General features: G+C 33.5%; 2 protein-coding genes across 2 annotated transcripts in view; one reads left to right on the top strand and one right to left on the bottom strand.

The window, feature by feature from the left end:
• IPMK (inositol polyphosphate multikinase) overlaps nt 1-18,635 on the top strand; it is a 37,921-nt gene extending 19,286 nt beyond the window's left edge. Inside the window, exons 4-6 of the mRNA XM_065894618.1 lie at nt 3,767-3,939; nt 15,359-15,440; nt 16,679-18,635. Coding sequence (XP_065750690.1) covers nt 3,767-3,939; nt 15,359-15,440; nt 16,679-17,301 — 878 coding nt within the window. The 3' untranslated portion in view covers nt 17,302-18,635. The remainder of the gene's footprint in view (nt 1-3,766; nt 3,940-15,358; nt 15,441-16,678) is intronic.
• On the bottom strand, nt 12,099-12,371 carry LOC136136531 (small ribosomal subunit protein eS27-like). The gene has a single exon (XM_065894725.1). It carries the CDS (start codon nt 12,369-12,371, stop codon nt 12,099-12,101), a length of 273 nt encoding a protein of 90 aa, XP_065750797.1.
• Nucleotides 18,636-26,394: the final 7,759 nt, after the last annotated feature.

The following is a 26,394-nucleotide window of genomic DNA, read 5'->3' as shown; positions in this document are numbered from 1 at the left end:
GGGTTCAGAAATGAAGATGGTAGCCAGTACCTAGATATGGTGGGGAAGAATGTGATGAAACCCATATTCTAATGATTTATACAATCAATAATATTCATTAAGGGGATCTGAATAAGTCTTCCTTGAACTCTCTAAATGTGTTCACCCTTGTCTTTCCTTTAAAAGAACTGGTTATCTCATCTTGACTGTTTAGTTTTTTGTAGGTCTTTCAATTTTTCCACAGTATTTCAGAGATTTTTATTTTTTTCTCCTTTGATACTGGGGAATTTTCTGCCTTTTTTTTTTCTTAGAGTGTCGGACTATATTCCATCAGTAGAATTTTTTTTATGCTTAATGTATTAGAAAACAATGTAAGTATTTAATTTATATTAATATTTAAGATAATTATATTTAATCGTATATATTTAAATAGAAAATATATTTAAAAATAGAAAAGCTTTTTCATTCATAGTAACCTTGTGTAATCTTATACATACAATCATCAACAGCATGAAATATATAAATATTTTGAGCATGTTAACTATGCCATTGGTATAGCCACTGAGAAGTCTTACTTAATAGTCTGCTTATAACAGCATGAAGTGGTGTATTTTAGAATACCGGGTAGTTATTTTCATGATTTTTACCTCAAAAAATTAAGGAACTATGGAAATTCTCTATATATTTTCCATAAATTAATATGTAAATAACAGATATATCCCTTATGGCCACAGCCCGTTAAACTAAACTATACTTCTAGTCAGTGTGACCTCTTGTAATGAGATCCATGTATTTATGAAAAATAGATGTCCTATTATTTATTATACAAATACCAAGAATAAGCTTAATAGAATATCTTTTAGCTCCGAGGTTCACAAATGCCAGTCCTTAGACCTCTGACAGACTGGCTTCATCAGAATCTGTTGTCCTAAATAGAGCTTTTAAGAGTTTAAAAAAGTAAATGTAGTTATTTTGCTATCTTTATGATTTATACACATATGCATGTATATGTGTATATATGAAAAAATCAGCTCTCTTCATTTTTTAATATTCAAAAATCTGTCACTACTTACAAGTTACATCATATCAAATAGTCATAATTATTTTCCAAACATCATATTAATATAGTTTAATTTATTTATTTGACCTTGGTTACAATGAGCCTAAACTATTCCAGGTAGAACATTATCTTATTCTTAGTCCATCAGATTTTGGCGACGGAGTTTTAGAACATATTTTCTGCATACCTAAAGATTGAAAAATATTGTTCCACTATATCCAGAGGGGCTTAGCTGAAAAAGTGTCCTTTGTTATCCAGTCTGTAGCATTGCCTTATAAATGAGCCTCCCCTGTTGTAAAATGCCTTTGGTCATTTAAGCTATTAAGTCTTGAGATTGACCTACTTTGAGTTGAACTGTCTTCTACTGAAATAATTTGCTAATAGCATTTTTTCAGAGGGAGTTAGTATTCAGATTAATTTCTAGTGATAATAACCTGTAAAAAAATATCAGCTTAGATCTCAGTGCTCAGATCATGCCTCATTTTCCTATTTACCTATTTTATTCAAAAGCAGTTGTGGCAAGCTGTTAGATATATAACATCATATTCTGTTTTTAAAACTCTGCATCTCTAAAGTAGGTTTTGATTTTTTTTAATAACTTGGAAAGAGAAACGAGAATCTCAAAATATTTTCACTTAAAAAAAATCAAGGCCAGAGAACTAAAAGAATACACTAAACTAACTCTCAGTAGGCCTTAATTTTAATGATTATTAACTTAACGCTAATAATCAATAATTTAGCAGTTATTTGGTAATTCCAATCATATAAAACATATCAAGAACCTGAAAGTAAGATAGTGACAAACATTTGCCTAGTCAAAATAAATGTCAAATAAAATCGATGATACTTAAGCCTGTTTACTGAAGGAATGTCTCAACTTATTACAGGATCAGGAAGGCCAAACCCAGAGTTCCCCTGGGCAGTAAGAATGAGAAGGGCAAACATTGATTCTTTCAGCAAACATTTATTGTATTCCCACTATAAAGAAAGTTTGCATTTGTATTTTTCTCCTTCGCAAGAGAAGGAAAAAATAAGGATTTTATATGCACTTTGCAAAGTCTCTACTCTAGCTTCTGACGTTTCTTATTACAACAAACAGGTTATTTTTTGTTTTTAATCACTACCAAATTGGCAAGTAGAAAATAATAACCCTACACTGAACTATAGATGCTGTGATAGCTAGGTTTACACACTATCTTTATACTCCCATACATAGTCTCACCTCAGTAAGGCTTTTAGGGTTTCATGAGTTTTGGAAATTAATGATGATAAATTTGTGAATGCTAATGATTTACTATATTAGGATCTAATTAGTCTTTTCTGATACTTGAAATATAAGCCTAGTTACTGAAATTTTTATATAACTTTAGGGAGAGGATGGATTGGTTTCCTTCTCTTTTGCTCAAGGTAGCTGAAATTGGGAAGAGAGAATCTGAAGGGGCCTGTCCTGCGCTACCTCCTTTCTCTTCTTCTCATCCCCTCCTGTGGTTATCTTTTAAAGCACAGAAATGGGTGGGTTCCAGTTTCTTGATCAGGATATTCCTACTTGTCTCATTACCTTCACTGTCGGCAGGTTCATGTGTGTGTCCAGACCTTTTACTTTCTCTTATCCTGTTGAAGATGTCCATTTGTTAGAAACTTTCTTAAAATGTGACATGCTCCTTCTTGTTTCTGCCCGTGCTGGTCTCTTAGGCTGCAGTTCCTTTTTTGTCACTTGACTTCACCTAGTTCTACAAGGTTATAATCCTCCCACTCGCCATTTTCCTTTCACCAAGAGATAAAATTTTTAAAATAAATTTATTTACTTAGATTTTATTTACTTTAAAGAAGTAAAACCTTGTTACTTTGATAAAAAGAAAATATAATCTCTTCTGTCTTTGAGGAAAAGTTTTTACGAGAAGTGCTTCGTATTACATTTGTAACTGAAAATTACGATCTCATTCAGAACTTTATTTGGGAAGACTCATTCACCCAGGAAGTGGGGGAAGAATTTCTTTCCTTACTTCTGTCCCTCAGTGCACCTGGACTCTTATTCAAGCTAAAACTATAAGGTCAGCTACCGTGTGTGATAACTGGGATGTTTATTTTTTTACTGGAATCTCCATTTATAATAGTTTTTTGAGGGAAGATGTATACAGGATGCCAAAGTTATTTACAAATGAACTTTTGAGGATTTCTTGTGTTCTAAAAAGCAGGATATTTGTTTTTCCTTTGGGACTAGTAAGACTAGAACGTATATTTGGCAGTGACTATCATTTGGATTGATTTACCTTTCTTAACCTATACCTGTGTGTCCTCTGTGGAAAGAATTTATTCCTATTAATAATTTTAAATGAAGACTTAAAATTATTAAAATACTGATATCTGCTGAGGCATATATGATATAAACTATATTCAAAAGGAGAATGTATTCTGGGACAGCTTTAAAATAATCTCATTGCTTTTTTAATGTCCTTGGAAGCCTTATATCTAATTCATACCTTTTGTTTATGGTTGAATATTATTTCTTCCATCTCCTGCAAGAGTTTCTCTGTGACATTTATACCTGTTATAAATTTGTTGGTCAGTCTGTTTTTTTTTTTCTCTCTCTTCAGGTGGAGTAATAATAATTGTTGACTCTGGACTTGTTTTAACTTTTTTCTCAGTTTTAAGATATCCTCATTTTTGTTTTCCCTTGAGTAGTAATATATTTCCCTATTACTAATTAGAGTTTTTCTTTAATAACAGATTTATACCTAAAACTGGAAGATGTGACCCATAAATTTAATAAGCCCTGTATAATGGATGTAAAGATAGGGCGGAAAAGCTATGATCCTTTTGCTTCATCTGAGAAGATTCAGCAACAGGTCAGCAAGTACCCATTAATGGAAGAGATTGGGTTCTTGGTGCTTGGCATGAGGGTAAGAGTGATTTTTAGTGTAATACACACGTTTCTTGTTACATGTTCTTCCCTTGAAAATTACAGATGTCACATATATTTTGGTATTAGGTTATCCATAACTCCCCAGTGTGGGCAGAGATTTTTACCTCTTCTGTTCACTGGTATGTGGGCAGTGTCAGGAATTATTCTGATATACAGAATATGATTAATAAGTAAATGAATAGCTTAACCTCAAGGCTCTGACTCTGATAATTTTGTATTAAAGAAGTCTTAAGTTTAGGTGCAAAATAAGTAACATGATAAGTGAATGTGATATTATTTATGATTTTCCCACGAGAAAAGTGCTAAGTTTATATATTCAGTAATTTTTCTGTATATTTAAAACAGAAAAGTGAAATTAAACATTAGCTTATTGTTTCAGACTGTGATTTAAAGCTGTTACTTTCTTTGCTCATGTTTCTCTGGATTGGCAATTTGAGTTGGGCTCAGGTGGTCAGTTCTTCTGATCTCATCCAGGTTCCCTCTTGTGGCTGCACTCATCTGATGGCTCAGCTGGGGCTTGGTGGTCTTAATAACCTCACTCTTATGTCTACAAGTTGATACTAACTGTTGGCTGAGCCTTTTCCCATGAGGTTCCTCATCTTCCAGAAGGCTAAGTGGAGCTTCTTTGTGTGCTACATTCCAGGAAGGCAAGAGTGAGAGCTACAAGAGCTGTTAAAATCTAGGTTAGGAAGTCACTTTCTGTCATTTCTATGGAGTTTTATAGGTCAAAGTATATCATAGGTCCAGTCTATATTGATAGGGAGAAGAAGACCCCACTTCTGATGGTGGGAATAGGGAAGTCAAAATACAAATGGCAGTGTGCACAAGGATGTTGAGGCCATCTTCACAAACAATATGCCACAGTTAAGAATGTGGAATAAAATCCTGTAAATAAATGGTATGCCTAGATGTCTGGAGGTAAAATTTGTATATATGATAAATTATTGCTTCTATAAAAACATAATGGGTCATTTTGAAATTCATCATGTAAGATGATATACAGTCTTCCTTTTGAGTTTTAAACAGGAGAGTTAATAGGAAGCATTATAAATGAATTGTTACTGTGATAGTTAAAACAGCACAGTTGAATTTGGTAGTCTGTAAATAAAACCAAAGAAATTATTGACACAGTTATTTCATTTTAGAAAACTCTAATTAAATGTGGGTATATAGTAAAGGGGAAAAGGGTAGTGGAATAATGGTAAAACAAACATGGAATAAACATCTCAAAGGAATCTGACTGGGTAGTTATTTAAACCTTTACTGTTTTCAAATCTCTCACCCTCCTGCTTTCCTTCTCTTTTAGCAGATAACTTTGCCTTCTGCTTCAGAAAAAATAAGCCATCACACAGGATTTCCTTTAATTTCCTGCTAACAGATGTACATACCTAACCTTCAAGTGCTTTCATTTCCTCCTTATTCCTTCCTGTTACGTTGAAGAATTTTCCATCTTCCTAAGGACAGCCCTTCCCTATGTCCTCTGGATCTCATTGTCTCCCACCTCTTCAGGAGCCTAATACTGTTGATTCTCTCTTGTCCTTTTCATATCTTCAACTTCTGTCTTCCTTTATTCTTTTTTCCTTTTGTTTTAAATATGTTCAAATCACTCTCAAAAAAAAAAAATCAAAACCCGTCTTTATCCTGTTCTGCTCTCCAGCAATGGATTTAAATTGTTTCACCTTTGCACCCAAACTAGTTACATTTGTTTCTCTTGCCTTACTTCCCACTCAGTATTCTTCAACCCATTCCAGTCTGGCTTCGGCTTCATCATGCCACTAGATTGGCGTCTCATGAAGTTCCCTAATGTCGTCTCCATGTCACTAAATCCAAATGGCATTTTTCATTACTTACCTTACTTCACTTTGAAAAGCAGCCTTCAACACTGACTAGGTCCTCCTTGAAACATTCCTTTTTGTGTCCATAACACTACACCCTCTCTTGTTTTTTTCCTAAGACCACTTTGCAGTCTTCTTTGCCAGCTCATTTCTTTCTGTTTGTTCTTTAAATATTGAGGGATTCCGCTTAGTTCCATCTTACTGCCTCCCTCTCTTTTTTATTTCTTCCTAGGTAGTGTCCTTTGTTCTCATTGGTTCAGTTTCACTTACACTGATAACTCCCAAACATATATTTTCAGTTTCTGGTTTTTCTTTGATCTCCTAATCTGTATAGCTAACAGCCTATTAGACATTTTACTTGGATAACTTAAAGACATCTAGGACTAATATGTAAAAAACTGACATAGATCTGTCTTGCAAAATAACAGCCATAACAGTAGCAGCAAACCTGTTATTCTCTGTCTCAGTAAATGGCATCACCATAGGTCCAGTTTTACGAGTGAGAAACCTCACAGTACCATCACCTCTCAGAGCCATCCATCGATCCTGTTGATCTTAATTCCCAAGCACCTGAGTCCCATTGTCAGAATTATTCCTCTCTAGACTAGTATCTTTACTGAACTCTCAATTTCAGTTTTGCTCTTTTCCGGTCTGTTCTCCAAACATTGCAAAATATATATCTAATTGTGACATTCCCCAGCTTAAAAACTCTTCAGTGGATTTCCATTGACTTTAAGATATGATTTTGCTCTACTGTGTTGTGTCATTTCCCCAGACAAATGAGGTTCCTCTGTTTATATTTTTTAATAACATTTTTATTGAGATATAATTTATATACCATTCAATTCACTCATTTAAGGTATACAATTGATTGGTTTTAGTATATTCATAGAGTTGGGCAGCCATCATCCTATTCAATTGTAGAACGTTTTCATCACCCCAAAAGAAATGCTGTACCTATTAGAAGTCACTCCTCATTTCCTTCCAACTTCCAACCCCCTAGCCATAGACAATTCTAATCTACTTTCTGACTCTATAGCTTTGCCTCTTCTGGATGTTTCATATAAATGGAATCATGTAATACAATAGGTGGTCTTTTGTGACTGGCTTCTTTCAATAACGTTTTCAGAGTTTGTCTATGTTAGCATAAATCAGTATTTTATTCCTTTTTATGGTTGTATGGATATACCACATTTTGTTTATCCATTTGTTCGTTGGTCAACTTTGGGTTGTTTCCACTTTTGGGCTATTATTAATAATGCTATCATGAACATTCATATACAAGTCGTTATGTTTTTATTTGGGGGGGTAGTTCCTGAATTTGAAATTGGTGGGTGCTATGATTAAGTTTAACTTTTTCAGAAACTGCCAAAGTGTTTTTCCAAAGTTCCTGCACCATTTTACATTTCTACCAGTGATATATAGGAGTTCCAGTTTCTCCACATCCTCACCCAAAACCCAAACCTTGTTACTGTCTCTTTCTCTCTTTTTCTTTTTTTAACTATAAGCCATCCTTGTGGATGTGAAGTGGTATCTCATTGTGGTTTTTATTTGCATTTCCCTAATGGCTCATGGTATTGAGCCTCGTTTCATGTGCTGTTGACCATGTGTATATCTTCTTTGGAGAAATGTCTATTCCAATCCTTTGCCCATTTTTAATTTGGGTTTTTTCTGTGGATTGTTTTTCCACTTTCTTTATAATGGCTTTGGAGTACAAAAGTTTAAAATTTTGAAGTCTAATTTTTTTTTTTGTCTTTTGTTACTTGTGCTTTTGGTGTCATAGTTAAGAAACCATTGCCTAAACTAAAGTCATGAAGATTTACTCCTATTTTTCTTCTATAGTTTTAACTCTTACATTGAGATGTGTGTACATTTTAAGTTAGTTTTTTGGGTGTGGTTTGAGGAAGGAGTCAAACTTCTTTTGCATATGGATATTCAGTTGTCCTAGCACCATTTATTGAAAAGACCATTCTTTCCTCCACTGGATGCTCCTGACACCCTTGTTGAAAATAAACTGACCATAAATGTAAGAGTTTATTTCTGGACTCTCAGTTCTCTTTTGTTGATCCATATTGTCTATCTTTATTCCAGAACCACACTGTCTTTTTTTCCCCAGCTTTACTGAGGTATAATTGACATAAAGATATTTAAAGTAAACATTGTGGTGATTTGATATGTTCTATAAGTTTGGTTTGTTTTTTTGGATTCCATGTATAAGTGATGCTGTGCAGTATTTGTCTTTCTCTATCTGGCTTATTTCACTTAGCGTAATGCCCTTAAGGTCCATCTATGTTGTTGCAAATGGCAGGATTGCCTTCTTTTTCATGACTGAATAATATTACATTGTTTATTTACTGGCGTACCTTGGAGGTATTGTGGGTTCAGCTCCACACCACTGCAATAAAGCAGATGTCACAATAAAACAAGTCACAAGAATTTTTTGGTTTCCCAATGCATATAAAAGTTATGTTTACACTATACGGTAATCTGTTAAGTATGCAATAGCATTATGTCTAAACAAACAATGGGCATACCTTAATTTAAAAATACTTTATTGCTAAAAAAGTGCCAAAACAATTATAATGGTAACATCAAAATTCACTGATCACATAACATAACAATATAATAATAATGAAAAAGTTTGAAATATTGCGAGAATTACCAGATGTGACACAGAGACATGAACTGAGCAAATGCTGTTGGAAAAATGGTGCTGATAGACTTGTTCAATGGAGGCTTGCCATAAACCTTCAATTTGTGAAAAACACAGTATCTGTGAAGTGCAGTAAAACGAGGTATGTGTGTACACACCACGTCTTTATCCATTCATTCATTGATGTGCACTTAGGTTGTTTCCATATCTTGGCTATTGTGAATAATGCTGCAATGAACAGGGAGTGCATATAGCACCACGATATCCTATTTTCTTTTTCTTGGGTGTATACCCAGAAGTAGAATTGCTGGATCATAATGGTAGTTCTATTTTTAAGTTTTTGAGGAGCTTTCATACTGTTTTCCATAGTGGCTGCACCAGTTTACATTCCTACCAATAGTACTCAAGTGTTGCCTTTTCTCTATATTCTCACCAACACTTGTTATTTGTTGTCTTTTTGATGATAACCATTCTAACAGGTGTGAAGTGTATCTTGTGATTTTGATTTGCATTTCCTGATGATTAGTGATGTTGAGCACTTTCTGATGTTCCTGTTGGCTATTTGAATGTTGTCTTTGGCAAAATATCTATTCAGTTCCTCTGTCCATTTTTGAATCAAAAAATTGTCCCATCAAATCAAAAAAGAAGTCCCATCTGACTTCTTTATATATTTGGAATATTAACGCCTTATCAGATGTATGATTTGCAGATATTTTCTCAGAACCACACTGTCTTTTTTTTTTTTAATTGGCTGTGCTGTGCAGCTTGCGGGATCTTAGTTCCCTGACCAGGTGTTGAACCCAGGCCCACGGCAGTGAAAGCACTTAGTCCTAACCACTGGACCGCCGAGGAACTCCCAAGAACTGCACTGTCTTGATTAGTGTAGCTTTGGAGTGAGTTTTGAAACCAGGAATTGTTAGACTTCCAACTTTGTTCTTCTTTTCCAAGATTGTTTTGGCTGTTCTGGGTCCCTTCAACTTCCATGCGAATTTTAGAATCAACTCGTCATTTCTGCAAAGAAGTGTTGGCTGGGATTTTGGTGTAAGGAATAGTTTTGGATCTGTAGGTCAATTTGGGTTCCCCTATTTTTGTTTTCATGGCTTCCTTTATATAGTAGTTAGCAGTTTATAATTACATATTGTTTACTTATCTGAGAAAGGATATGATTGAAGTGTGAAATAATAAATGAGAATGTGAATATAAATTTAATTATGTTATTCTAGAATGTTAAAATTGGGAGACATACCTTGAATTTAGTAGGAGTTATGTTAGGATTTTTTTCAAATAGTTATTTCTTTAGTAGGTGGTAAATTCATTAAACTTTTTAATCACAGTGGGTTTGTAGACTAATAATAAAGATAGACTTGAATAATTTTAGAATGAATGTTCCAAATTTTAAAAATTCTCCTTCAAGACAGTCCTGCCTTTAAATTAAAAAAAAAAAACCAAACCAAAAACAACCCTTAATATAACTGAATAGACTGAAATTTATCAAATATATCAGTTTTAACATACTTTTCTGTTATGTTTAACCAGTAGTAGGAAGAGGTTTGGTGGGTAGAAGAACATGCCAATTTAGGAATTCCTTATTTTTAAATGACTGTCAGCAATTATACTGTTATTTCCTTGATCCCAAGATGGTGTAGATGATGAGACTCACTTTGATTTAATAACAAGATTTATTAAGGATGTGTAACAAAAGAGATAGAAACTGAATAGGAACTATAAGAACAAGGGAGTCACAAAAAGAGGAGTATGGAGTGCCTTTGGAAAAGGTGGTATTTTGAACTGGCAACGGGGAAAATAATAGGTAGAAAACCAAGAAGCAGAGCATATTGTGAAATAGGAGTTTATGTAAGGTGACTAGAGCATACTGTATGTAGGAAGGTGGGGTGTATTTTAGCTTAGAGTATCAAACTTGAGAGAAGTTAATATATCAGCAGCTTGCTTTGGGACTTCCTGGCTTTTTGACATAGCATCCTTTTGGGTTAACTATTTGAATGGTTGTTTAATTTTCCAGTGTTGTATTGACTCGGAAAATACATGCTATATAACGGTAGGGGTTTATTATATTTATTAACCACAGGTAATTGAAATACAGTTTGTAGAAAGTTACCTGAAATTTCTTTAAAACTTGTGATTCAAGATTTTAGATGATTTAATTTTGGATGTTCCAGTATATTTTTGGCAATAACTTAAATTTTTGACAAAGAAATATTTGCACTTAAGAGAGAAGTCACGTTTCTTAATCACTGATTCCTAATTACTGGGGGAAAAGATTCTTCTCTTTTGATCTTTAGTTATCACATTGTCTAAAAATGGGACTCTTTTTTTGTATACCTTTTTTTCCTCTATAATAGTGGATAACAGTAACCTTTCAAATTTCTTTTTTCCATTAGTAGGATTTGAGTTAATAGGAAATGTGTTTTGCTAAAGATATTTGAATTGGTTTGCTTCTGACATGAGTTCCTGTAAAATAAGCAACTCATATGATCCAGGAAGTGCTGGAGCTTTTTTTTGCTTGTTATTCTGTCCTACTCATGTCTTCCAGCTTACCGTTCTGTTAAAAATATTTTCAAGGTGGTACTGTAACTTTTTCTTTTTTTTTTGTGGTACGCGGGCCTCTCACCATTGTGGCCTCTCCCGTTGCGGAGCACAGTCTCCGGATGCACAGGCTCAGCGGCCGTGGCTCACGGGACCAGCCGCTCCGCGGCATGTGGGATCTTCCCAGACCGGGGCACGAACCCACGTCCCCTGCATCGGCAGGCAGACTCTAAACCACTGCACCACCAGGGAAGCCCTGTAACTTTTGATTTACAGATATCTTTGTGATTGACCAAGACTGGACTGGTAGAGACTGAAGAAATTCTCAGACCTCTTTATATTCTAGCTTTAACTAGTAAAGTAGAAGTAAATAGAGATGCCTGAAATTAATACAGCATTGTAAATCAACTATATACTTCAATAAAAAAATAAAAATAAATAGAGGAAGAGAGAATATCAATAAAGGAGTCCCACTGAAACTAATTAGCTTTAGTCTATTTGTGAAATTTAGATTTTTCATATGTGAAATCTAACTTAGCTCAGAAAATACATCCCTGAATAGTAGAATGGTGACAATTTTGAGAATCCTCTTTTTTGGTACATTTCCTAGGTTTTAGTTTACATGACCGGGTATTTGAAAATTCTTCTCACTTGTTTTTTGTGTCTATTTAATATATTTCCTCAGATTATTAATTTCTCAATTTCATCCTTTTTTATTGCAACATAAATGATATATAACATTGTCTTTGTTTGAGTTGTACAACATATTGATTTGTTACATTTGTATATAGCCATATGATTGCCACATAGCATTAGTTAATACCTGTCACTTTGAAAATCCTCCTTTACACATATTTCTGTGCATAGAGAACATGAGTATATTTTTTTAAACACATTTTGGTTATGATTAACTGTTCTTATAAAAATAGTTTTTCTTGTAGTCAAATGTAATTTTGGTATTTATGAAATGCTGTTTTCTATTCATAGTAACACTTTGTTCAAGATAAATTATCTTTCTTTAATAGGCTGTAAGTGGGTGTAAGAACACGGTTCTAATTTAACTTGTTTTTAATCCAAAATGTGTTTATTGGGATGGTTTCCCATTCATCTTGATTCCAGGGGCTTTTCGTGCTGCTTCCATCTGAAAGAGCACCCTTCTGTAAGCCTTGCTTTTCCTCCTGTAGGCTGGCAGAGGGTGGTAGAGCAGCCAACACACAAAACTACTGTTTGTGCATGGATAAAGACGGTGGTGATTTTATAGCATCCTGGGCATTTCACATCCATGAAATAGGAATTGGGGCTCTGCATCAGGCACTTCTTCTTGTGTTTCCTCTTCTCTTCTGGAGAGGGATGAAGGAGATCCTTTGCGAGAGGCATGTTCTCGTGGGGAGGTCGTCACTGTCGGAAAGCTAATTTAACTTTTTGAATAAAGTGAAGCATTTGAGATAGATGGTAATTAGCCATATCAGACTGAAAGTTATAAAATATCAGTTTCTAAAGCAGTGTATTCTTTTTCTTCTTTTTTAAAATATTTATTTATTTATTTGGCTTTGCCGGGTCTTAGTTGTGGCACACATGGGATCTTTAGTTGTGGCATGTGGGATCTAACTCCCTGACCAGGGATCAGATTCGGGTCCCCTGCATGGGAGTATGTGGACCAGCAGGGAAGTCCCTAAAGCAATGTATTCTTAATGCTTCTTAAAAATATTTAATTAAAATTTGATGAGCTACATTGTTATATGGCTCAAACTCCAAAAAGTATAGAAATATATACAGTGAGAAGTCACTTTGCACACAGGATACTATATTATAGTGATGTTTTTCTCCAGTGTATCCTTCCAGAAGTATTTTAAACATATACAAGTAAATGCTGCATATATGTATTCCTTTATTGCAAAACCTACCTACTTTGAACACTGTTCTGTATCTTGCCTTTTTTTTTTGTTTAACATATCATGAAGATTTTTCCATAGTGGCACAGTATTATAGTTTAACCATTTTACTTTGATGGATCCTTTGACTTGTTTCCAGTCTTTTGCTCTTACAAGTAATGTTACAAATGACTAACCAGAGATCTACCTCATTCCACCAGTGTGCTAGGGTATTTATGGGATAAGCTCCTAGAGGGGAACTGCTGAGCTTGTGTGCGTTTATAATTGTGGTAGATATTGGCAGTCTGCCTGATATCTAGAGCAGTGGTTTTGAACCAGGGGCAGTTTTATTCCCCAGGGAGTCATTTGGCAGTGTCTGGAGGCATTTTTGGTTGCCACAATTTTGGGGTAGGCTGTGTTTCTGGTATGTTTGAGAGCTGTTTGATTTCAGTGAACTCTTTAGATATGTTGTTCATTTTCCCATAAGAGTAAACATGCCCTTTGTTCATCATATAAATTTCAAATACCTTTTCTCTGTTTGTCTTTCAATTTCTGAATGGCAAAAACACTATGAACATTTAAAAAAACATATTGTATGTGGTAGAAATTTTTGAGTTTTAGTTGGAAATGCCTTCCCTAGTTATCAGTTATTCAAGGATTCTTCTTTCTTGGGGTGGGGAGGCATTTTATTTTGCTCATTTTGATCTTTGATGTATTTGGAATTTATCCTGGTATAAGTTATAAATACAACCTGTTTTTTCCAGATCACTAGTTAATCATACTAACACCATTTAATAGTAATCCATCTTTTTCTACTGGTTTAAAATACCATTATCACATACAAGCTTCTCATGTTTTTGATTTTAAAGTACGTTTTAATGGAATTACTATCCCAAAGAGATATCTGCACTCCTATGTTCATTGCAGCAATATTCACGATAGCCAAGATATGGGAACAACCTAAGTGTTTGTCTACAGATAAATGGATAAAGAAGACGTGCCTCTTTAAACAATGGAATATCATTCAGCCATGAGAAAGAAGGAAATATGAATGAAACCAGAGGGCATTGTGCTAAAGGCAATAAGCCAGCCAAAGAAAGACAGATACTGTGTGGTAGCACTTATACGTGGAGTCAAAAAAAGAAACCCAAAAGACAAAGCTGATCTCATAGAAACAGAATAGAATGGGGGTTTCCAGGGATTTAGGGAAGGGGGAAATGGGGAGATGTAGGTCAGAGGGTACAAACTTTCAGTTATAAGATGAATAAGTTCTGAGGAACTAATGTATAGCATGGTAACTATAGTTAATAATACGATATTGTATACTTGAAATTGGCTGAGAGTAGGTTTTAAGCATTCTCACTGCATACATACACTAAAAATGAGTTAACTGTATGAGGTGATGCATGTGTTTATTTTCTTGATCTTAGTAATCATTCCACAATGTATATGTATACCAAATAATCACATTGTATACTTTAAGTATATACAATTATACTTGTAATTTATTCCTCAATAAAGTTGGAAAAAGTATAAATAAAATATGTTTTAATATATAGTAGGATGGCAAGGTTAGTCCCTCCTTACTGATCTTATTTGGATTTTCCTTAGCAATTCTTGATTTTCTATGTGAACTTTAAAATTAGCTTATATGATTAAAATAATTGTTGGTGTTTTATTATAATCTGATTTTACTTCTAGATTAATTATATCTTTTATGATGTTGAATCTTCCTTTCTGAGAACATGGGTATGTGTTTATGTGTATATCTTAGGGGTGTTTTAAAGACGTCTTTATATAGATCTTAGGCTTTTTTAGTTTATTCCTATGTTTTATTTCTTTTTTATTTGATTTGTAAGTAGGGTCTTCCATTATATTTTCTAGCCAGTTGTTTGTATATATGAAAGCTTATTTTCTGTTTACTAATTTGTACTGTCACCATTTCAAGTTTTTATTGTTTTTGTTAGTTTTTAAATTGATTTTCCAATATACAACCATTATCTACAAAGAGTAATATTTTTGTTGCTGCCTTTTCAAATTATTATGCCTCTTATTTCTTTCTCTTGTCTATTTGCATTTGCTAGACACTCCAGAACAATATTAGGTAATAATGATGATAAAACACATTGTGGTAAAGTACTTTTTGTGGAAGTTTCTTGTATTTTAGGACAGATGCTTCCTTATTTCTACTTTAAACTTGAGGCTAACTTTTGGTGGATTGAGATGGATAATTCTTTTCATATTGGAAGTACTCATCTGTCTTTTTAAAGAGTTTTCATTGATAGTGTATGTAAATTTGCTAAATGCCTTTTCAGCATGATAAGACAATATGATTTTTTTTTTTTCATCTTAACTCCATTAGAATGAATTATATGAGTAGATCTTCCCATCTTTAACCATCCTTGCATTGCTGGGATTCCGTCCACTGCTCCTCACTCCCAGCCCTGGGTCAAGGAGTATTAGTATTTAATATTCAGTGCTTTTTTCTGACAGGTTTATCATGTTCATTCTGATAGCTATGAGACACAAAACCAGCACTATGGAAGAAGCTTAACAAAAGAAACTCTAAAGGATGGTAAGGATTGAAAAACCATACTTTACTGCTTTTATTACTACACAGTTATCAAAATAATTCTAAAGTGATTTCAGTTTTAATTCTCCTTTGGTATAATGATTCAGTTCACAATAAAGTCTTAACACATATGCTTCTAAAATATTTATGGCCAAGATATTATAAAAGCAGTGATAGCACAGATTTCCAGAAATAATATTCTTTTAAAGTTTATTATTAGCTCTATCCAAGATGGGGCAGAACTTAAGAGTGATGTAAATAGTTTGAAGAATTTTTATTTTATGTATACAAAATAATCATCTATAGTGTGCCCATAACAATTAGTATTTGCCTTGGTATACTTAACCAATAGCAAGCTAATATTCAGATTGGCTTTTGTTTTTGGCCATGCTGTACAGATTGTGGGATCTTATTTCCCTGACCAGGAATCAAACCCATGTCCCCTGCAGTGGAAGCATGGAGCCCTAACCACTGGATTGCCAGGGAAATCCCCAGACTGGCTCTTTATTAAAATATTTCTCAGGCTAATATGACTATTTTTTAGCAGTTTCTGTCCCGAAGTAGGGGAACAGCAAAATTTAATTACATGTATCCATAAATTCCCCAATATGATAAAATATGCATAAATAATTTTATAAGGGGCCTAATCTGATAGGTTAAAACATGTAAACGTTTCAATTTTGAATAACATACTCAACTTGGAGTAGTACTAGTCCCCAAAGTGAGCTCAACTTTTGTGAAAAGACTGATTTAATAAATATTTTCGAGAACATAAATTAAGTACAGTTATGGTTTGGTATTTTGGTAACGGGCTGTTGACATCATTAAAAATGGTTATGATTTGACTCAAGGGTCTAGATTAGTTCTTGAATGTGATTCTAACAAATATGTAATCTTACTGTAAAATTCCTCATAGCAAATGAAGCAAATCTTGGAATCCTGTTCCTTAAGAGAATGTATAGAGAGAGCACTAAACTAGCAGTCTACCTGTAGTAAATTTTTTGTCTAAATAAGGTATTTCATGTTACATATGTGTCATTTATATGTTTTCTAGCAAGAACATCTTCACCAGAAATTAAATTGAGCTCCAAGACTTTGTGTTTGACTGGAATTCTTATCTGTTCACTTAATTGCAGGGGCTGATGGGAGAAAATTAAAGAATTGTATCTAAGATGAGATTACTTCCCAAGTGATAGTTATTTCATAATTTCAATATAATGCTAGTATTTTCCTTTTTATAGGAGTCTCCCGTTTTTTTCATAATGGATTCTGCTTAAGAAAAGATGCTATTGCTGCCAGTATTCAGAAGATTGAGAATATTCTGCAGTGGTTTAAAAGCCAGAAGCAGCTTAACTTTTATGCAAGTTCATTACTGTTTGTTTATGAAGGTTCATCTCAGCCAACTACTGCAAAATTGAATGACAGAACTTTAGCAGAAAAGTTTTTGTCCAAAGGACAGCTCTCAGACACAGATGTACTAGAGTACAATAATAACTTTCATGTGTTAAGTTCCACAGCGAATGGAAAAATAGAGGCTTCAGTGGGCAAAAGCTTGTCCAAAATGTATGCTCGCCACAGAAAAATGTATTCAAAAAAGCATCACAGTCAGACTTCGTTGAAAGTTGAAAATATAGAGCAAGACAATGGGTGGAAAAGCATGTCACAGGAACATTTAAACGGAAACGTACTTTCCCAACTGGAAAAAGTCTTCTACCATCTTCCCACTGGTTGTCAAGAGATTGCGGAAGTAGAAGTGCGAATGATAGACTTTGCTCATGTGTTCCCTAGCAACACTGTAGATGAGGGATATGTTTATGGGCTAAAGCATTTAATTACTGTACTGCAGAGTATTTTAGACAATTGAATCCTTTGCTGCAATCTTTTAAAGGGGTGGGGCAATCATAATGAAGAGCAGCAGTTAATAACTCTGCACTTGTAATGCTGTGTAAAAAATTTGTATTGTGAGTCTACATTTTATTTGTCTTTATACTTTTGGTAGAAGGGTTAACTTTTTTATAATCTTACTCAGGAAAACTAATTATTTGTTCTTTAGAAAACTATAAAGAATAAAGAAACTTAGGAATGTTAAGCAGGGAATGTGGTGGTACGTGGCTTAAACATCTATTTGGCTTAAGCAAAATGCAAACCATTATTCAGTCATTACGAGTTTAGTTAGCTTTCTGTAGCCAATTTATTGTGAAATCTCTGTCCACCCATCCTTGACAATGAGCCATATCTAAACTCATTACATTATTAGAACACTTTCAAAAATCTAGAAAGCACAGGTTGATATCCTTAGTATTGCTATGTATGAAGTTATTAAAACTGGAGAAAATTCTACAGAAATAAGTACTGTTTCGGTTTTATATTAAAAGTTCAGACCAGCATATCAAAAGGTGCTTCTCAGAAGTAAAATGGTTTAGAATCATTGTATTCCAAAAGCAGATTTTCACTTTAATTTCCATTTATATACATATTTCAAAATACTTCTTGAAAAAGATCATTGAAATGGACAATAACAACAACAAAAGTCTTGACATTAAGGGCACTAAGAATTAGTCTTGCCAAGGTTAGGGAAGAGAGAAGTTATTTGCAAGGAACAAAGTGTTTTTCTTTTAAAATCTTTATGGGAAAATTGGAATTTTACTACATTGTGACAAGTATTATAAACCATATAATACCTTTTACTGCAGCTTCAAAAAGGTGGATGATTGAAGCTCTTCTTCTTATTTCTCCTTTAAATAACTTTTGAGAGTTTTTTTCTTTTACAATTCATATATTTATATGTCCCCATTTAGTTAAGCAGTGGTATGAATATATGTTGCTAAAAAGTGTTTCTCAGAATTCTAATAAGCAGTGAAGGACAACATCCAGTATTGTGAGTGTTATCAGAAATACTGTGTGTATATTAGTACATCATACAGAGTTTGGTACATGTCTAAATTCATGCTTCTGTTTCATTCTTACTTAAAACAGTTGTATATCGTATTCAAGAGAGAAATTATAATTTAACTTCATGGAAGGGGGGGCAGTACTATTTTTCTTGGAAAAATTAGATTTGTAAGTATTATCTCTGTTTCACATCCACCCCTTTTAAAAAGTAACTAGTTATTTGTTATTGGAAACATTCAGAACTTTGAAATTAAATTTGCAAATATGTTAAATGTTTATGTTTTCATTACTTGCACTTTGATTCACTAAAAAAACATCTAAGTAGTTAACAGTTTTGCCATATTCCTGGAAATTGTTTTAGACTTGTGAACTGTTAGACTGTTTTCCCCCCAAAATTGCAAATTAAACTTTTAAATTCAAGGGCCTTTTTTTAGTGTGAAGGAAAGTATCACAATTTTATGTTTATCTCACCTTCCCAACCCTCTCTGAGTGTACTTTTGCAAGTATCTGAGCACAAAAAAAAGTAACAAATGCCCTATGGATTCTGTGCTTAGTAAATTTATTAGGCCTGAATACCTTTAAAATTCATATGCATTTGTTATAGCAAAATTTGATTATTTAAAATTTTTTATTTAGAGTCAGTGTAGGTATTTTCCATAAGGACTTCATATTTTTCTCTGCTGCCTAAATGGGGATGAAGTTCAAGTTCATAGTTAATAGAAATTTTTTAGTTTTACTTTTTTTGTCCCACAGTGTAGTCTTTTGTTGTTGTTGTTATTTGGATAGTGGTTCAATAAATCTTAAGCTCATATAATTTAAACACTATTTTGAATCTTAACAAAACAAGAGACTTTTTTTTTTTGTATGGGGTGGTATCAACCTATATGTACAATGAATTTAATAAATTTAATTATTATCAGATTTTTTGTGCATTTTAGTTCAATAAAGTGTGAATCAGTTCCATATTTTCTTTATCCATATTTGGAAATTTAGTTTTGTATAATCAGTGTCTTACCTTTTTGATACAATAGATAATGTTTTGTTTTAATAAAACAAGAAACACTTTTATCTTTTGTTCTTCAGGGAAGGGATTCACATTTAATTCTGTTTGTTTACATTTTTTTCCACTGTTATACAATGCCCATTTTATGTTACTTTATAAGTAAGCTTACATGTAACAACAAGCATCTATTTGTGTTATCTACATGTGACTATTTTACTGTCTAGTCCAGTCATTTAACATTATGCTAAAATTTACCACTGTGGGGATGAATGATCACTATTCACCAAGCATATTTAAACATATAAATGTTCAAGAAATAATAATAAGGATATAGTTTGGGTTAATAGGATTCTGTAGTTTTTTCCCCCTAGGAAATATAAATGATTTTAGTGTATTTCTTATGGAATGCACTCATGAAAAGGACTTTAAGAAATTGTGGATAGTGAATAATACATTTCTCTAATAAAAATTTAAATTGTACAATAGTTTTATAATAAAGTATTTACATTAATTGATATTTTAATATGGATGAAGTTACATAGATTCAAATAAATTAAAATTGATAATAAATGCTAAATATTTTATCTGAATAGTTTTTCAAGAAACAGTTGTGAAAATGTGTGTATTAAATGACTGTAACATGGAGCATGTGGTATTTTCAACTCAGTATTCGTTATTTGTTTTATGTGTCTGGAAATTGTACTTACTATGCCTCTTTACACTACAATTTGCTGTTGTGGGACTTTAGATTGTGTTCAACTGAATAAGATCTTTTTTATGATTTTAATTGAGTATAATTTACTATTTTATGATTTCCAAGATGATGTTCTTCATATCTCTATACCGTATACACATCAAATTAATAATGTAACTTGAGAAGATAGAATTAATTTTCAGAGATATCGCAGTTGCCATTTTCTTGTTTCATGCAACTGGAAACATATTTGTTTCTAGGACTTGGAATATTAAAGATGATGTAGGTTCAAAGAAAATGGTAGAACAATGAAAGAATTTTATTTGTGAAATTACAGAAATTTTTGTCCACTATTTTAAAGCATTGTCATCAGTTTAGTACCATTTGCTCTTAGTAGTTTGGCATTTGATACTTTAAAACTTGATTTGCTTTAAAAATTGTTTACAATGCTTTGTAATAATCTTCCTTATCCAGTGCCTTTAACCGTGATTTGATATATTTGTAGCCTTGGTTATCCTTCCATTACATCCTGTAATGTCTTCATAGCCTAGACTTCAATTAAAAAAAGTCAATTTGGTCATGTAAAGAGGTTGCAATTGTCTATTAGTGCTTTAGGAAAACAAGTCATGTTGTGTATGGAGGCCAGGCATCTTAGTTCATTCAGAAATATAAATGTGACATTTTTAACCCCTGAATATATAATTGTGATGCAATCAGACAAAGCCCTTACATTTCCAGCATTCTCTCTAGATGGGGGTGGGTTGGGGGCTAAATTAAAATAGAGATATGGAGAAATGCTTATTTAAAGATAATAAAGTTAACTAGCATTCAACTTTGTGTAAAGATAAGGTAATAATTGAGTTGAGGTGAAGCAACTAACAATATGTTAAAGAGGTTAAAAATAATACTTTGCAGCATTGTAACCTCTGACATTTGAGTTCAGGTAATAATTATAGATAGCATTAGAAGGCCTTAATTTTTCACTTTTGCTGGTAAAGGTACATTTACTTAGACTGTTCATGTAGAATAGTGTTTTAACATAACATTACTGTGAAAAACATTCCATTACATATTCACAAGCAAATTACTGCACATTTAAAAAATTGTACTTTACAATTTACTGCAAATATTTTAGGGCTCAATCTTCAAATCATTTGTATTTTAAATTTGGCAATGAATATGAAATTACTTTTTTGACTTATAGAATGATTGTATTGTTACTTAAAATGCTCGTTAATATTTTAAGAAGGTTGGAGTCTCCATGTTTCTGGAGTTAATATTTAAATTCTTATTACTTATTTTGATAGTGTTTAGTAAGAGGAAATAGTACTCATGCGATTAAACAAATTAGAATATACTGTAAAGAATATTTTTAATTGTTAAATTTGTCATCACTGAGGTTAAATTTTGGCCTGGTATTCACTTACAATATATATTAACACGTTTAATTATGAAGTGAAATAGTCTTAAGTATGATGTATGATGCACCTGCATATAAATGGATATGGTGTGCACAAAGACACTTTACTGTGGGAATTGAACTGGAAGATATATGAAAGCATGTGAAATTGCACCTACAATTGTGTGTTATTAGTGACTATGCTAAATTTATTGTACTTGATGAATGAATGTATTTAGTCAAAGTTACTTTGGTTTAAATGTCTAAACAATGTCTTTTTTAAAAATGTTTGTAATTTGTACTATTGATGGGGGGGTTCTTGGACTGCAGGGGTTGTTGTCAATGTGTGATTTGTGTTTTTATTTTATAGAATCATCTAATGTGATATACCGATTTTTATATAAGTGATATTTAGATAATTCTAATTACTGTATATTTGACAGCCTATTAAAATGTTTTGCATTGGAGCTTTTTTCATTAATTGTAGTATGCTAACAAAGTCACAGTAGTTTGAAAATAACTTGTTCATTCAACAAATATTTGAGTACATGTTATATACCAAAAACTATAGGGATCATTAGAGATTCAAAGATGATTAAGGCGGGATGTTAATGGAAAGAAGCATATGCATTGGAAATGAAAAAAGTATGTAAACTATTTTGTTTGAATATTTATTTTTTCTATCATAGTCTAAAATCTTTGGAATCAATCTAGTAGGAGAAGTAGACTATAGGAGAAACAAGTTGACTTGGCTGTGAAAATATATACTGTAATTTAAAAACACCAGGAATAGGTAAGATATTTTTGTTTGTATTTTACATGAATCAGTTACTTAATTAGTGACCAAGTTTTTTTTTTTTTCCCCCATTCATTAATTAAAAAGAAAGAGCACAGTCCAATACCTACCTATGCCTTATCAGGCAGTGTATTTGGCCTTTGGAGATTTTAAAAAGATGAATAAGGGATCTAGTACTTGTCCTCGAGATATGTGCTGTCTGGTAGAAGAAAACCATGTAAATGTGGGAAAAATGTTATTGGGGCTATGTTGTATACTTACAAATATCCAGCAGGGATGGAGAGGGGAATCAGTTTTGAGTAGCATGTAAGGGGGTGAACAATTCACAGACTCACAGCAGTTGTGAGTCAGAGCTCTCAGAGGTGGTATGGCGTTACTCTTTTATGCTGCTGCTGTGAACTGTGGGGAGGAGCAGTTCTGTGTGAAGTACACTCCCTCAGTATCCACAGGGGATTAGTTCCAGGGGCCCCCACCTATACCAAAATCCATGGGTGCTCAAGTCCCTCATATAAAATAGCTAGTACAGTCAGCAGTCCATATCCATGGGTTTCAAATCTGCAGATACAGAGGGCCTACTGTATATTTATCTAAAAACTGTATATAAGTGGACTCACCCAGTTGAAACCCTTGTTGTTCAAGGGTCAACTGTAGTTTCTTCCTTTTTAAGACAGGCTGCCTAAGGAAGAAAAAAAAAAAAAAAAAAGACTGGCTGCCTAACTGCTGAAAATAACAGGGAATCCCGTTGCCATAGTCTCCAAGTTAGGGCTAAGTATAGGAACTAAATAAAACCTGAAATGAAATAATAAGTGAAAATAATAGTATAATTAAGAGTGAAAGTAATCACTTGGGGGTCTTGTTAAAAATGCAGATTCTGATTCTGCAGGCTTGTGAGGGGTCTATGATGCTCGTGGTTCATGGACCACACTTTGAATAGCAAGGTTTCTAAAAATTTTTTTTGGGGTGGAGTGTGTAGTGGAACTTGGATTACTTTGATCCAAGGAACAGAGCTGTTTGAAAGCCAGGAGAGTGCTGAGAAAGAAGTGGGTTTACAATGTGCGAAAATACAGCCAGCAATGGTTCAAGGTAATACGGCCATTCTCAATTGGAAGAAAAGTTCATTAGCTATGCGAGACAGTCCATTAAACCTTCCTTTGGTAACAGGTGTTAAGAATTCTGTAATAATAGACTTGTCATTTTCTATTACTTGTATGTGAATGTTGACTACTTTGCCAACTGAAGGAAACATTTCTGCATATGCTTGTTAATTATGTTGTACTTGCCATCTAACAACATTCTAGAGATGCTTTAGGCATAAATGACATGATACGATTGGTTTAGATACTCTGAAATATTTTTAAGTCAGATCTGTGTGTTTCTAAGAGAAGTTTAAATTGTTATTAAGTTAATATAATTTGACAAACTACTTTGGGATGGGCACAAAAAAGGTGATGAATGTGGAAGCACCATGTGGACACATGTTAGTCTATGGAAGAATAAAGAGTATCACATACATTTTGAAGAATATAAACTTAAGTTAAATGTATAGACTTAACTTACAGCTTATAATTCAAATATCCTTGTTTTTTTAAACTTGTAAAGAAACCATAATATCATAACTTTTAGTTTTCATCAGTCTTAACTTCCATTTTTCACTCCCTAGTATGGTTGACCCTAATCCATCTAGGTTATGCTTGAGGCAGAGAGGACAGTCTAAGTTATGGTAGCCTGACCACTCTGTCAGCAATTATTTCTGCATAACACCTCAAAATGTAAGTGGCTTAAACAATCAACCATTCTTTATTATTTGTATGGATTTGCGAGTCAGTTGAGTTTTTCTGGGGATCTTGGCTAGACTTAGGTTTCTATCGATAAAATGAGCTGGCAGGTCACCTGAGTGGAGGCTAGTGAGGATGGGTTGTGAGCTAGTCTAGTCAGGCTAGCTTAGGTATTTTCTCTTAATGGTAGTAGGGGTCCAAGAGAAGATGCTGGAACATGCTAACAGGTTTCAAGCTTGTTTGAGTCAAGGTTGCTACTACTGCCAAATCCTGAGTCAGTGTGGGAGGATACTACAGAAGGATGTGATGCTGGGAGGCCACAATGCAATCAATAGCATACTCCAATCTCAGGCCTGCTCACACAGGGCACCAGGAAACTGAGTCTTAACATATCATGGTCCATGGTTTCATCAGGAAGCAATATTGAATCAAGTTAGACAATGGATATTTAATTCTGGTGATGAAATCAGGCAGAAGGGCAAGGAGCATATGCAAATTTTAAAATCTCTTTTCTTGTTCCTTTTTTTTTGATTTCATTGAAGCTTCCACCCATGACCTCCCCTAGGTAGAACCCACTGGGCAGTTTCACAGTGTTGCCATCCTCAATTTATATATATATATTTTTTAAATTTTATTTTATTTATTTTTATACATCAGGTTCTTATTAGTTATCTATTTTATACATATTAGTGTATATATGTCAATCCCAATCTCCCAATTCACCACCCCCCCCCCACCGCTTTCTCCCCTTGGTATCCACACGTTTGTTCTCTACATCTGTGTCTTCACTTCTGCCATGCAAACTAGTTCATCTGTACCATTTTTCTAGATTTCACATATATGCGTTAATATACGATATTTGTTTTTCTCTTTCTGACTTCACTCTCTAGGTATGACAGTCTCTAGGTCCATCCACGTCTCTACAAATGACCCAATTTCGTTCCTTTTTATGGCTGAGTAATTTCCATTGTATATGTGTACCACATCTTCTTTATCCATTCGTCTGTCGATGGGCATTTAGGTTGCTTCCATGACCTGGCTATTGTAAATAGTGCTGCAATGAACATGGGGGTGGATGTGTCTTTTTGAATTATGGTTTTCTCTGGGTATATGCCCAGTAGTGGGATTGCTGGGTCATAGGGTAATTCTATTTTTAGTTTTTTAAGGAACTTCCATACTATTCTCCATAGTGGCTGTATCAATTTACATTTCCACCAACAGTGCAAGAGGGTCCCCTTTTCTCCACACCCTCTCCAGCATTTGTTTGTAGATTTTCTGATGACATCCTCAATTTATATTACCATGTTGTTATAATTTGGGGAGTGGTTTGGTATCCTCAGCAATCTTGTCTTATTCATGAGTTTCCTTGGTAATAGCTTGAATGTCAGTTGATTTTCTTCCAATTGTGTGCAAACTCTTCTGTTTCTATGCAAAAATAATGCAAAAAAGTACTTTCTATTACATATTATAGACACCAGTTCACCAGCTGATATTAAAACTATTTTTTAAAATTGAGCTAGTAGTTTTGGTTCAGTTTTTAGGTACAGAGGCTGTTTAATTCTAAAATAGTATTTGAACTTGAATGTGCTGTTTTATTGTCTGTTTAGCTGGACTTTACTTTCCCTAAGTCAGAATTTCACATCAATTCATTAATTGTCATTTTCTCCCTACTGTTTTTTTTTCCTGTTATTATGTAATATAACAGCAAGGGTGAAAATTCTTAGAATGAATGTCTGTTTACTTCCCTATTTCCCTTTCCTGTGCATTTCCTATTCATTTTCCCTGGAGGAGATACCATTATGGTTCTTACCCTTTAAGTTTGTTCTGAATATATTTCTTGGAGAAAATAAAATTAATGCCTTTTTAAAAGAATGACACATTAGTGTCATTCTTAACATATCTAAAGCAGTCAGTGGGTTTATCCCTAATTTCTAGTTTCTAGGTCTATGATAATTCTGTATAACCTTAAGTGGGATGATTAATCAGACTTGTGCTCAGTAACTACGCAAATATATGCTATGTAGCTTTTCCTAGCTGTTTAATTTTTATTTTTTATAGCTTTTGTAGAGACCTTGCTTTTACAAAGGGTTCAAGTATCTCACTCTTTGAAATATGATTTTTATATTACACCATAAATAGCAGATAACATATCAGAAGCTTCCACACAACAAATCTACAAATAACTTCAAGTATCACAATGTTCTTAAACTATTTATAGTAATTCTTCCAAAAGACTTTGTAAAGTTTCTTTCATTTACAGAAGAAGATATTGAAGGTACATGGCAACTGTTTTTGTTCCCCCACATCTAAATAAGTTTAGGCCAGGAGGTACTACGTGTTCTGTAGTCATTTCCAGAATCATTGTTATTTCTGCCTCTTTCCTTGAACAAAACAGAAA

This window comes from Phocoena phocoena, chromosome 16 (genome assembly GCF_963924675.1).
Source record: "Phocoena phocoena chromosome 16, mPhoPho1.1, whole genome shotgun sequence".
In the NCBI taxonomy this organism is placed as follows: Eukaryota; Metazoa; Chordata; class Mammalia; order Artiodactyla; family Phocoenidae; genus Phocoena; species Phocoena phocoena.
The sequence above is the reverse complement of the archived record's forward strand: the minus strand, read 5'-3'. Positions and strand labels throughout refer to the sequence as shown.